The sequence below is a fragment of the Heterodontus francisci genome, chromosome 14 (assembly GCF_036365525.1).
Source record: "Heterodontus francisci isolate sHetFra1 chromosome 14, sHetFra1.hap1, whole genome shotgun sequence".
Classification (NCBI taxonomy): Eukaryota; Metazoa; Chordata; class Chondrichthyes; order Heterodontiformes; family Heterodontidae; genus Heterodontus; species Heterodontus francisci.
The window spans coordinates 66,006,248-66,020,484 of NC_090384.1; the positions used below are offsets into that span (position 1 = coordinate 66,006,248).

The 14,237-nt window shown below is 40.4% G+C and overlaps 1 protein-coding gene across 2 annotated transcripts in view; it reads right to left on the reverse strand.

The window, feature by feature from the left end:
- Window positions 1-14,237, reverse strand: part of sbf2 (SET binding factor 2) — a 743,327-nt gene that overhangs the window by 149,551 nt on the left and 579,539 nt on the right. For both annotated transcript variants that reach the window (XM_068046388.1, XM_068046387.1), the window contains exons 18-19: window positions 11,021-11,191; window positions 2,392-2,654 (exon numbers count right to left, since the gene is read on the reverse strand). In XM_068046388.1, coding sequence (XP_067902489.1) covers window positions 2,392-2,654; window positions 11,021-11,191 — 434 coding nt within the window. The remainder of the gene's footprint in view (window positions 1-2,391; window positions 2,655-11,020; window positions 11,192-14,237) is intronic.

Genomic DNA, 14,237 nt, shown 5'->3' on the forward strand with positions numbered 1-14,237 from the left:
TATGTACAACATTCCAAGTTAATTTGGTCATGGTTTGCATGCCAACAAAAACAAGTTGTACAATGTAGTGGAAGCATACTTTGCAAACAACTGCATTTCTTCCTTATTCAGGAAGGTGAGATGTAGGGGACAAGATTGCCCTGTGAGTTTCAACTTCACCTTTCAACTTCGGGAAACAGAGTGCAATCCAATCCAACACAACTCAGAGACATTTAACATAGTTCTGGATGGCTGTTAACTCTGTCATTCCAACCTTTTGCTAAAATGCTGCTTTAATTATCTAAAAGTGTTAAGATGACAAACTGAAACATTTCAGCAGTTTAATACCTGCAAGGCTGAGTTCAAAATATAATACAGCATGATTATATCTCAAAACAAGTGCAATATGAAACCTAATATTAATTCTGATCTGTACTGACTGATTTACAGAATTTCAGAACTGCAACCACGTGCAAACAGGCATAATACTTAATTTCTGTGGCAGAGGAGAGACAAAGTAAGCTTTTAAATTAAACCACCTTAATTTATAACTCAGAGAATTAGCAATCAAAAATTTAGAACAGAATGATGCACTATCAAGTTTAGGTTTAGGGATTATTAGTGTGTAATGCTCTATATTGGCCTGGAATTTGCTGGTTTTTTGCTGGCGTACTGTCAGCATCGACCATCATTAACCCTCTGAATCTGACCATAACTTCAGGATATGGTGCAAGCGCAGACTAATGTTGAAATCTTGAAGTTGCAGTGTCGTTCACAGCTCCACCACTATGGACCCACCACTGTCCCCCAGAGTTGGCAATCAGCGAAACCAATTGATCTGGTAAGAACTTCCCATTCTCTGCTCTCAGATCACTGTTACAAACCTCATAAAAAGTTAAGCCTTGTTCAATGAAGTGTAACTGAGTTTTTAATGGCGATCTGAGTAATCACTACTGCTGAACAATTGATCTAGCCCTGAAAAAATAACTTTACATTTTATAAGATTAAAGAATTGCCTTAAGAATTCTAAAGAATTAAAGTCTTGCATTTAAATAGCACATTTTATGACTGCTGGACATCTCAAAGTGCTTTACAGCCAATGAAGTACTTCTGAAATGTAGTCATTGTTGTAAACGTGGCAGCCAATTTGCACACAGCAAGCTCCTACAAACAGCAATGTCATAATGACCTGATAATCTGTTTTTGTGGTGTTGATTCAAGAATAAATATTGGCCAGCACAACGGAATAACATCCCTGGTCTTTTTCAAAATAGCGTCACAGGATCTTTTACATCCACCTGAGAGAGCAGACAAGGCCTCAGTTTAATGTCACATCTGAAAGACAGCATCTCCGACAGTGCTGTACTCCCTTAGAATGTCAGCCTTGATTTTTGTGCTCAAGCCCTGGATTGGGACTTGAATCTACAACCTTGTGATTTAGAGGTAAGAGTGCTACCAAGTGAGCCACGGTTGACATTACATGTTGTTAAGTGTCTCCATTATGATTAATTACGAGGTTTTTAAAATAATTTTTTTTATTTGTTCATGATAATTCAGCTTCCACCATAACCCCATGAGTATGCCCCAATCTTTATCTGTGATTTGATTATTAGTGTTTTGCATTTCCTGGCTGGCTGTCTATGAGAATTCTTTAATGTGATTTGTTGCTTGGACGGCTTGATGACATCACTGTAACTCGACATTGGGAATCTGCATTCAGCAATGCTACAATCAATTACACGTCGATACAGTTAAAGTTCTTGGCACAGAGATCACTAGATCTCTCAGCGATGCATCCTTCGAGATCAATGATGAGTGCCCTTGCTTCGCTGCTGACTACAAAATCCAGGCCATTACTTTTGTTAAAATAACTTCGACGTAGGTAGGTATCTTAAAGTTAAATATAAGCCTATTGACTATGTGATTTTCAAAATATGCATTATGTCAAAAATGAAATTTGAAAGGCCTTTGTATTTTATATGTGGGCTTAAAGGATCAAGAATTAACTGCGTGTGTTGTATTAGCATAAGTGTTTCCACTTTCTATGAACCTACAGCTGACCTGTAGCACACCAAAGTCTGCAGCTGAGATTTGGCTGTGACAGTTAAACACAGGTTACTTCAGGCAACCAAAGAGGAAATCAAATTTCCAGGATTTTTATTTAACTCTCGGTCAGTAAATACTCCTCAGAGTTTTCAAAATACTGTGCATGCATCTTCTGTTTTCGTTAATATGAATGTAAACAATGTTAGCAAGATGTAGAGTATGAAACCATATTACAAATACGAACTGCATTCTATTCTTCAGCATTGTTCAGCACTCAAATTTTTTTTGGCATAAAACCATACATCACGAATTGTATGAACAAAATAAAGTATGAAATACAAATATTTAACATGACGTCATACAAACCTGTTGGTGACAAAACTATTGCTCCCACTTTCCCAGTCTCCTGTTGTAGCATTTCGCAGTAGTTTGTTTTTGCTCGTGTCCAACGGAACTAACAGGTAGACCATGAGTTGGGCATAATGAATGGCTTGGCTAAACACAGTGTTTTCCTCTCCCTTCTCCAGCTCCTGCTGTTTCTCTTTGTGGAGTGTTGGCCATAAACGCAGCTGCTCTGCTGCAATGTCCATAACTGTTTTCTCATGCTCTGTAGGTATTGGATCTTTATCCTAAAATAAACAGAAGTATTCAACAGCTGGATACTGAATTTTTCTTCCTTCCAGGTTTTTTCATGTATGTCCTTTGCATAGACTAAGACACATAAGATGAGCTAAACACAGAGCACCACATAGCTTGGAGTGTGTTACAAGGCATCAAAATATTCAAGGGTGAACATGATATGCTAAACCACAACAATGATTTATCAACAGAGTATGAACCACAAGATGTGACTGTCCTGTGTGAGATTGTTTGGAATATATGCTCATTTTTTAATGCAAAAATAAGCACATTACTCATTTTTTCATACAAAAACCAAAAAGCACAATCCTTGACAGAAAGTACCCAGGCTTGTATCATATGATTCATACTGAAGCATTTCTGCATTATTTAACTCTCAATGAAGTAAGCTATTCCAGTGCATGTTACAAAAAAAATTAGAAGGGAGCAACACATAAAGGTGGTTTGAATGGCATCATGAACCATATTATGATCATATTTATGAATATGTCCACAAATGTCATGAATATCTAAATCTCATAATTCTGATACTGCCTATTTTTACTTTAGTGTTAATAAATAGCACATGATATTGAAGAGATTTACCAGATATATATTTCAAGAAACAAGATGTCTAGAAGTAGGAAATAATGATCTTTACAGATATAAATCGCTTCATCTAAACTGAAGAGAGAGGGAATGGGTGAGCACCAGTCAAAAAGAAACAGGCAGGTAGTGCAGGAGACTCCTGACTGCATCTCACTCTTCAACAGGTATTCAATTCTGAATACGAAGGAAGGTGATGCTTCATCTGGGGAGTGCAGCTAGAGCAAAGGCCATGACACCATGGGTGGCTCAGCTGCACAGGAGGGGCACAAGAAAGACTGGAAGAGCGATAGTGATAGGAGATTCAATAGCCAGGGGAACAGACTGGCGTTTCTATGGCCGCAGACGTGAATCCAGGATGGTGTGTTGCCTCCCTGGTGCCAGGGTCAAGGATGTCACTGAGCGGCTGCACAGCCAGCAGTCATGGTCCACATTGGTCCTAATGACATAGGGAGAAAGAGGGATGAGGTTCTGCAGAAAGAATTTACTGAGATAGTTAAGAAATTAGCAAGCAGGACCTCAAAAGTAGTAATCTCCGGATTACTCCCAGTGCCATGCGTAAGTGAGTACAGGAATAAAAGGATAAGACAGATGAATGCGTGGCTGGAACGTTGCTGCAGGAGGGAGGGCTTTAGATTCTTGGGACATTGGGACTGGCTCAGGGGGAGATGGGACCTGTACAAGCCAGATGAGTTGCACCTGAACAGAGCCGGGACTGAGTTCCTTGCGAGATGTTTTGCTAGTGCTGTTGGCGAGGGTTTAAACTAGTTTGGCAGAGGGATGGGGACCTGAGGCTAGACTCAGATGGGACAAATTCCGAAATGAAAATGGAAGGCAGAAAATTAATGGACGTATCTGGAAGGCAGAGGAAACTAAGGTTAGAAAATAAAAAAAAGTTTGGCAGTGCTCAAGGGTATCTATTTCAATGCAAGGAGTATAGCAAATAAAGCAGATGAGCTGAGGGCACAGATAGACACGTGGCAGTATGATATCATAGCTATTACAAAAACATGGCTTAAGGAGGGACAGGAACGGCAGCTCAATGTTCCTGGTTACAGGGTTTTCAGATGTGGTAGGGAGGGGACTAAGAAAGGAGGGGGAGTGGTAATTTTGGTCAAAGAAACAATTACAGCTGTGAAGAGGGATGATATGTTGGAAGGTTCGTCAAATGAGGCCATATGGATCGAGCTAAGGAACAAAAAAGGAGTAATCACACTGCTGGGAATGTACTATAGACACCCAAGCAGTCAGAGGGAGATGGAACAGCAGACATGTAGGCAAATCTCTGAGAAGTGCAAAGACAATAGGGCAGTAATAGTAGGGGATTTTAACTACCCCAATATTAACTGGGATAGTTTTAGCGTGAAAGGAATTGAGGGAGCAGAATTCTTGAGATGCATTCAGGAGAACCTTTTTTGGTCAGTATGTAGCAAGTTCAACAAGAGAGAGCGCAGTTTTAGACTTAGTTTTAGGATATGAAGATGGACAGGTGGAAGGAGTGGCAGTGGGAGAGCATTTTGGCAGTAGTGATCATAATTCAGTTAGTTTTAACAGAATTATGGAAAAGGACAAGGATAGAACAGGAGTTAGAGTTCTCAATTGGCCAAGGCCAATTTTACTAAGCTGAGGAGTGATTTAGCAAAGGTGGACTGGAAACAGGTACTTGAAGGTCAATCAGTGTCAGAGCAGTGGGAGACATTCAAAGGGGAGATTCAAGGGGTTCAGAGTAAGCATGTTCCCACAAAGAAAAAGGGTGGGATAAGGCAGAAATGGAAAGCTTATGTCCGACACCGAGAACTCAATACTACAGAAAGCAGAGAGAAGTATAGAAAAGTGGAGGGTGAAATCAAAAAGGAAATTAGGAAAAATAAGAGAGGGCATGAAAGAATATTGGCAAGCAAAATCAAGGTGAACGCAAAGAAGTTTTATGAATACATTAAGAGTAAGAGCATAACTAAGGAAGGAGTAGGGTCCATAAAAGACCAAAAAGGTAACCTATGTGTAGGGGCAGAGGATGTTGGTATTGTTCTAAATCTTACTTTGCTTCTGCCTTTCCAAAAGAGGGAAATATTGTAGTTAAGGAAGAGGGGTGTGAAGTATTGGATGTGATAAACATAGGGAGAGAGGAAGTGTTAATGGGATTAGCATCCTTGAAAGTTGACTGATCACCAGGGCCAGATGAAATGTACCCCAGACTGTTAAAAGAAGCAGGAGAAGAAATAGCGGAAAGTCTGACCATCATTTTCCAGTCCTCACTGAATACAGGGTGTGGTGCCGGAGGATTGGAAGACTGCTAACATTGTAATTTTGTTTAAAAAGTGAGCGAGGATAGACCAAATAACCTCAGTACTAGACAAATTATTGGAATCAATTCTGAGACACAGGATAAATTGCCACTTAGAAGGGCACAGATTAATGAAGGATAGTCAGCATGGATTTGTTAAGGGAAGATCTTGTCTAACTAACTTGATCAAATTTTTTGAAGTAGTAACAAGGAAGATTGATGAGGGTAATGCAGTTGATGTGGTCTATATGGATTTTAGCAAGGATTTTGACAAGGTCCTACATGGCAGACTGGTTAAAAAAAGTCCATGGGATCCCTGGGAAATGTAGCAATATGGATACAAAATTGGCTCAGTGGCAGAAAACAAAGGGTAATCGTTGACAGGTGTTATTGTGACTGGAGGGCTGTTTCCAGTGGCATTCTGCAGGGCTCAGTACTGGGTCCCCTGCTTTTTGTGGCGTATATTACTGATTTGTGCATTAGTGTAGGGGGCATGATCAAGAAGTTTTCAGATGACACAAAGATTGGCCGTGTGGTAGATAGCAAGGAGGATAGTTGTAGGCTGCAGGAAGATATTGATGGACTGGTCAGGTGGGCAGAAAAGTGGCAAATGAAATTCAACCCGGAGAAGTGTGAGGTGATGCATTGGGGAGGTCAAACAAGACAAAGGAATACACGATTAATGGGAGAATACTGAGAGGTGTAGAGGAAGTTAGGGACCTTGGAGTGAATGTCAATAGATCCCTCAGGCAGCAGGACAGGTCGATAAGGCAGTTAAGAAGGCATATGCAATCCTTTCCTTTATTTGCCGAGGTATGGAATCTAAGAGCAGGGAGGTTATGCTGGAACTGTATAAGTAATTGGTTAGGCCATTACGGTAATTAGTGTCTGAAAGAAACTCCATATCAATTGCAGAGAGAATACACATGTTAATGTTCCAGTTGTGGCCCTTTGTTTTGACAAAGGGTCTGCACCCGAAAAGTTAACTCGTCTGTTCGCTCTACAGATATTGCCCAATTTGCTGAGTGTTTCCATCATTTTTTCTTCTCGTTTCAAATTTCCAGCATCTGTCGTTTTTTGCTTTTTGCACATATAAATTGCATTTTCTTACATTCTGGTTTTCTGTTTACTCATTTTTACTGAAATCCCAGCCCACCCTCATAGATTCCCCCACCATCAACATTTCAGTCTTTTCCCACCTTCAGAAACTTTCATCAGCATTACCCTTCAGTAAAACAAAGGTAACCTGTAATGAAACCTTAACAGCTGCCACCTTTGTTTGCCAATTTTCTCCCCTTCTCCTGTTGTGAATGTGCTAACTCCTGGTGCAGTGCAGCTCTACAAAAATTTTTTTCTCTGGTACCTCACCCATCCTTCATCAACAAGCTTAGACACTATCACTTTCCTGTCACAAGTGTCAAATGCAAAGTGATCAAAGCTCCTTACAAATAGACAATTAATCAAAATATCAATGCAGTGCAGTAGTAATTAATGCTAAATATGATTGGATTTATTTCATGTCATTGTAGAATAATCCATTTTGAATGTTTCCCTGAGAAAACAAAAGTCTACTTTAGTATTCTGCTGATCATACTTTTCGTTACAATGCTCTTCTTTACTCACCTCCCCTCTTCTTGAAGATTGCCAGTTGCCCTCTGATACTTTATTCAAGTGCTATTATTGAGCCAAGTGAGCTAGGTGAGGAGTAACAAGCCATTCACCATATGGACATCCTATCTGAGCCTTACCTAGTCCTCAAACACTGCTCACACAAATCTCCTTCCCAGCAGACGTCACTGGACAGTGATTGGTTGAGGAATGCTGATGGGTTTTTTCCCGTCCCTCGTCAATAGATGCTGAGACCAATAGCAGGCACTTTTTTATTTCGCTCATGCGATGGAGGGGTCACAGGCAAGGCCTATCCCTAACTGCCTTTGAGAAGGTGGCGATGAGCTCAACTTCTTGAACTGCTGTAGTCTATGTGGTGAATCTACTCCCACAGTGCTTAGGTAGGATGTTCCAGGATTTTGACCCCATGACAATGAAGGTACAATTATATATTTCCAAGCTAAGATGGCGTGCAACTTGGAAGGGAACTTGCAGGTAGCGGTGCTTCCATGCATCTGCTTCCCTTGTTCTTCTAGGTGGGAGATGTCGAAGAAGTTGGCGAGTGGCTGCAGAACACATTGCAGATAGTACACACTGCAGTCACTGTGTGGCGATGGAGGAGGAAGTGAATGATGGTGGATGAAATGCCAATCAGGATTGCCCTGGGTGGTGTCGAGCTTCTCGAGTTTTGTTGGAATGGCACCCATCCAGGCAGTGGAGAGTATTCCATTCTGATTTATGCCTTTGAGATGGTGGAAAGACTTTGGGAAGTCGGGAGGTGAGTCATTCGCTGTAGAATACCTAACCACTGACCTGCTCTTGCATGTGGCTGGTCCAGTTAAGGTTATGGTTAATGGTAATCCCAGAATGTTGATGGTGGAGGATTTGATGATGGCAATGCCGTTGAATGACAAGGGGAGATGGCTAGACCCTTGCTGGAGATGGCCATTGCCTGGCACTTGTGTGGTGTGAATTTTACTTGCTACTTATCAGTCCAAGCCTGGATGTTATCCAGGTCTTGTTGCATGTGGGCACAGACTGCTACATTATCTGAGGAGTTGCAAATGGAACTGAACACTATGCAATCATCAGTGAACATCCCCATTTATAACCTCAGGATGGATGGAAGGTCATTAATGAAGCAACTGAAGACAGTTGGGCTTGGGACACTGCCCTGCAGAACTCCTGCAGCAATGTCCTGGGGCTGAGATGATTAGCCTCCAACAACCACCTTCCTTTGTACAGAGTCTTCCCCAAATTCCCATTTCACTGGGCCACAGTTGATCAAATGCTGGCTTGATATCAAGGGCAACCACTGTCATCTCACCTCTGGAATTCAGCTCTTTTGCCAATGTTTGGACCAAGGCTGTATTGAGACTAGTGGTCATGGAGGAATCCAAACTGAATAGCAGTGAATGGTGAGTACGTGCCACCTGACAGCACTGTTAATGACACCTTCCATCACTGCTGACGATTAAGAGTAGACTGATTGGGTTTTAATTGGCCGGATTGGATTTGTCCTGCATTTTGTAGACAGGACATACCTGGGTAATTTTCCACTTTGTCAGCTAGATGTCAGTGTTGTAGCTGTACTGGAATAGTTTGTTTAGAGGCAGCGCTAGTTCTGGAGCATTCGCTTTCAGCACTACAGCCACAATGCTGTTGGTGTGCATAGCCTTTGCTGTATCCAATACGCTCAGCCCTGACTAATATCCCAGAGACATGAGATCAATTCCAACCATGGCAACTGGGGAATTTAAATTCAGTGAATTAAATAAATCTGTAACATACCTATTTGAACGGAAACCTTTCAGTCTATTTCAATTATACATTAGTTTTATCAATCAAGACATTAAGGGAGCTTGCTATTAAATTTCAAACAAGAACAAAGAGTCCAATGTATTAAATAATATGTACTCATAACTACAAGCATTTCCCTGGTTACAGATTACTTTTAAATATTTTTGTTTGCAGAGATCTTTGGGAGCAGTGCCAAATGGAATTGATGCACTGGAGTAATACGATCAATGTCAGGTCATCTTGCAGCAGATCCACTCCATAGCACTGGATCACTACTTAATATACTTTTTAAATTTAATTATGGACCAAGAATAAACCAATATTTGGTTGATGTTGAGTTGAGCTAGACCAGCCATATCAATACTGGAGCTAAAAAAGCAGGGTTAAGGTTGCTCATTCTTCAATCAGTGGCTAACCTCCTGACTCCTTAAAGTCTTTCCACCGTGTAGCAAGCTCCAGTCAGGAGTATAATGGAATACTCATCATCACTTGCCTGGATGGCTGTAGCTGCAACACTCAGATAGCTAAGTATCATTTTTTAAAATTCATTCATGGGATGTGGGTGTCACTGACAATGGCAGCATTTTTTTGACATTCCCTTGAGAAGGTGGTGGTGAGCCACCTTCTTGAACCGCTGCAATTCATGTGGTGTAGGTACACCCACAGTGCTGTTAAGAAGGGAGATCGAAGATTTTGACCTAGCAACAGTGAAGGAACAGCGATATATTTTCAAGGCTGGACGGTGTGTGGCTTGGAGGGGAAATTGCAGGTGGTGGTGTTTCCATGCTTCTGCTCCCTTAGTTCTTCCAGATGGTAGAGGTCATGGGTTTGGAAGGTGCTGTTGAAGGAGCCTTGGCGAGTTGCTGCAGTGCATCTTGTAAATGGTACACACTGCTGCCACGGTGCACCCGTAGTGGAGGGAGTGAATGTGCAACGTTGTGGATGGGGTGCCAATCAGTGGGCTGCTTTGTCCAGGATGGTGTTAAGTCTCTTGAATGTTGTTGGAACTGCACTCATCCAGGCAAGTGGAAAGTATTCTATCACACTCACGATTTGCGCCTTGTAGGTGGTGGACAGGCTTTGGGGAGTCAGGATGTCAGTTACCCGATGCAGAATTCTCAGCCTCTAAGACCTACTCTTATAGCCACAGTATTTATGTGGCTGGTCCTGTTAAGTTTCCGGTCAATGGCCACCCCAGGCTGTTGATGGTGGGGGAATTCAGTGATGGTAATGCCACTGAAAGTCAAGAGTCTGATACAGACAGTTCACCTGATTGGTGCTCCTGCTGCTAACTTCAATATCCACCATCAATACACTATGTCTGCAATATGCATAATCTGTAATATGCATAATCTACAGGATGCACTGTAGCAATTTACCAAGGATATTCTGAAAATACCACCCTTCCCTGTGACCTCGACAATCTTGAAGGACAAGAGCAGCAATACTATGGAAACACTGTCTCCTCCCAAGTCGCTATTAGCCTGACTTGGATGTAAATCATCATTTCTTCATTCTCAGTATTCAAAATCATGGAATTGTCTACCTAACACCATAGTGGGAACACCATTAGCAAAATGTCTGTAGTGGTTCAAGGAAAAGGCCCATCACTACTTTCTCAAACTAACTTGGAATGGTCAATAAATGAGGATTTGCCAGCATCACCTACATCCTGTGAACAATTAAAAAAACCCAAACATAATAAAATTACTTCGGGTGGGGGGTGGTATGGGAAGAAACACTAAACAGAATATACATTTCTCCCACTTCCCTAAAAGTTATTCCACATAACCCCAATGGTTTTATTCATAGTTACTGCAAATGCAATAAGCTGGGATACAGTTAATTAAAAATTCTAAGTTTTAAGAATAAACTTGGGCTGGAGAAACACCGCAAGGATAAGCACTTATTATTAGAGTCATCATCCCCACTAAACTAGTACTAGTATGCAAAATTTAGTGAAAAGGAGTATCAACAGGGTCAATATCTGAACAAACAAGACACATCTTTCCTATGGCTCCAGTTAGTAAATTATTTTTGGTTGCAAAAAGTGCAAAGATAAATAATGTGCAGAATTACCTTTTGCTTGAAATTGGATAGAACATTTTCATTTCTGGAGGTGAGGTAGAGTGCTCGTATTTGATTCTGCACGTCATTGTAGAATGTAGCTTCCCAAAACTGTTGATTCGCCCAGACGTGATGGTCTTGTACACAGGTGTAAGCAAACTGGTTGACCCCTGTTGCCAATTTCTAAAGCAACCACAAAAAAAATTGTTCAAACAATGACATAATATTGATCCAGCATCTGTATAACATTTGCTCTTGGACGGCCTACGCATAACTTCTATTCATTTATATCCTACCATTTTATATCTGTTGAATTACAAGTAATTCAATTTGTTTCTGCATCATAGGTTAAATGACAAATTGGTCATGAAGACTTAAATGTGTTTAAGCTTAATTATTTTATGCTGGCATTTTCAAGCATCAAATCTTTGAAAAGATGTTTAATGCCTTTCTCTGCTGGATTGTTGGTCACGTTACAGTTAGAATGCTTGTGTGTTGATGCTAAGTTCTGGAATTCCCTCCTTAAACCTTTCTACATCTCTACATTTCTTTCATCCTATAAGATGCTCCTTAAAACTGATCATCTTTGACCAAGCTTTTGGTCATCTACCCTAATATGGTCTTACCTGACTTGCTGTCAAATTTTGCATTGCAATGTTCCAGCGAAGCACCTTGGGACGTTTTATGTTAAAGGTGTTATATAAATATAAGTTGTGTGTCAGTTCTCTGTAAATTGCCATAAACCACAATACTGAACATCTGATCTTTTGAAAATTAATTACAGAAAGATGATGCATTTAATTCTACTGTTGTAGGCCTGAAAACTCAATACTGCTAGAATGAAGCAAGTAGATAATACTTAATTTTCCATTAGAGGGCAGCAGGTTTACACACTGTTAAGAGTCAAGTTATAAATAACTGAAAAGTGCAGATATTATTCAAATCCGCAACTGCAGAAATATTTGAAGTCAGTTTTGTGGTGAATTTCCTCAGACAAAAATGTGCAATTCTGCCCTTGTGCCATAGTTATGCCAACATTTTCCAGGAAATTTTGAACCACTAGTGTCTCTGAAAGGGTAGGTCAACAGGTGATGTTGGAGGGAAGTTCATGACAGGAAATCTGGATGCAGCAGGCTTCAGTGGCAGAAAATTACCTTTTGTTTACATTCTTAAGCCCTAATGCAGCATAATGAGCAGACACAATGGGCCGAATGGCCTCTGCCTGTGCCATAAATCTTTCTATGTTTCTAACTTCAGGAACCAGGCAACTACAACAGCATAGTTAATTGACTGGACTCAATCCAAGGTTGGTTCTCTTCTTGACCAAAACCTTCACTTGAGTTTCCCAGGAGGTGATCTACAATTTAGGCCAGACAGCCTTTCCCATATCAGCCAAGAGTGCCTTCATTCCATGGGCTGGGGCAGTTCAACTATTATTCCCACCATCTGTTGGATTACACTGGGTGATCTCAATTCAACTCTAGTGACTGAGGATAGGCTGAAAGTGGAGGATAATGTGGCAGGCAGGTTACATAAAGCATAATTTCTGAACACATTTCAAACAAAATCAATTAGGTAGCTTTTATCGGAAGTTAAGCAAAATAATCAACACTCAACCTCAGCTGATCAGTAGTTAAAGGGTTAAAATATTGGTGGCCCAAACAAGCTAAAATTATCCTCTGGGCTAAAATTCCAATGGACTCAAAATGCCTGTGCTTTCCTAAGTAAAACAGCTGAAAATATTAGCATTCGGAAAACGTGACCACAATGTATTCCAGACACAGTGAAGCTGCCAGAATCTGATGCCAATCAAGTTTGCATGGACTTCTGAAATGTAAGCCAACCATCTGTAATATTTTAAATAGAATAATGTGCAGTGATATTATAAGTTTAACATTTATTAGAAATAAGATTTTGATTACTGAATTTTGTGAATTTCACCAGCTCTAAAATGTAGGCTACAATACTAATTGATTCTCTAGTTGTATCTTTCTTAAAATAGTAGCAATCACCAACTTATCATAAGGATATTAATATCTTTGTTTCTACCTTACCCTTATAGCAAATTTGTGCTTCTGGGTACGTTAACAATTTACTGAGCTAATCGTATAACTATATAGTACCTATCTTGTCTTTATAAAAACGGTTCATGTGTGCACTCTTCTGTCTGTTACTTAATCTTCCCATTTCAGTTATAGGAAAAATTCTTGCAGCTGATTAGCTCATATCAGAGAAAATCAGTCATGTACAATATACAGACAAATTTTCCTAACACCATAAAATACCACAGTAGTACATAAGATAATATCTGTAGCATATGATGTTTCATCCTTAATTACAATTTGCAGCTTTCAAAAACAATTAAACCCTGAGTGACCTCATCCTCTGACCTGAGAGTCTGCTACATACCATTCTGAACTTGTGGCCTTAAGATCCACATTACCAACAGAAAAATACATGATGCATTACATGGTATAACAGTCCCGCTCTTATTAAATTTACCGTGAGTAATGCCATAATTTGACTGCTACTATTACAACTAGCTTTAAGTTGAGGGGTGCTAGATATAGGACAGATGTTAGAGGTAGTTTCTTTACTCAGAGAGTAGTAGGGGCGTGGAACGCCCTGCCTGCAATAGTAGTAGACTCACCAACTTTAAGGGCATTTAAGTGGTCATTGGATAGACATATGGATGAAAATGGAATAGTGTAGGTCAGATGGTTTCACAGGTCGGCGCAACATCGAGGGCCGAAGGGCCTGTACTGTGCTGTAATGTTCTAAAAACTGTGTAACAGCCCCGACAACCAATTTTATCTGCAGTGCCTGTGGAAGAGTCTGTCACTCTAGAATTGGACTTTATAGCCACTCCAGGCGCTGCTTCACAAACAACTGACCACCTCCAGGCGCTTACCCATTGTCTCTCGAGACAAGGAGGCCAAAGGAAGAAAGAAGAATATATTACTGTTTTTGCATGCAAGTGTCACATTTTGTTATAGAGGTAAAACAATCTTAAAATTCATAGTGCTTTTCAGCTGCAACCAGAAACTGGCAAGCACATTCCAATCTGAAAAACTCTCTTTACAAATAATTAAACTCTAAGTGACCTCAGCTTGTCCTTATTGCAGCAATTGGATTTTGTGGCCTTAAAGGAACAAGCCACTTTAAACATGCTACATTCAGCAGCATAATATGCTCTCTTTGGCTTTGCATCGTTGCTGATGCTTCATAT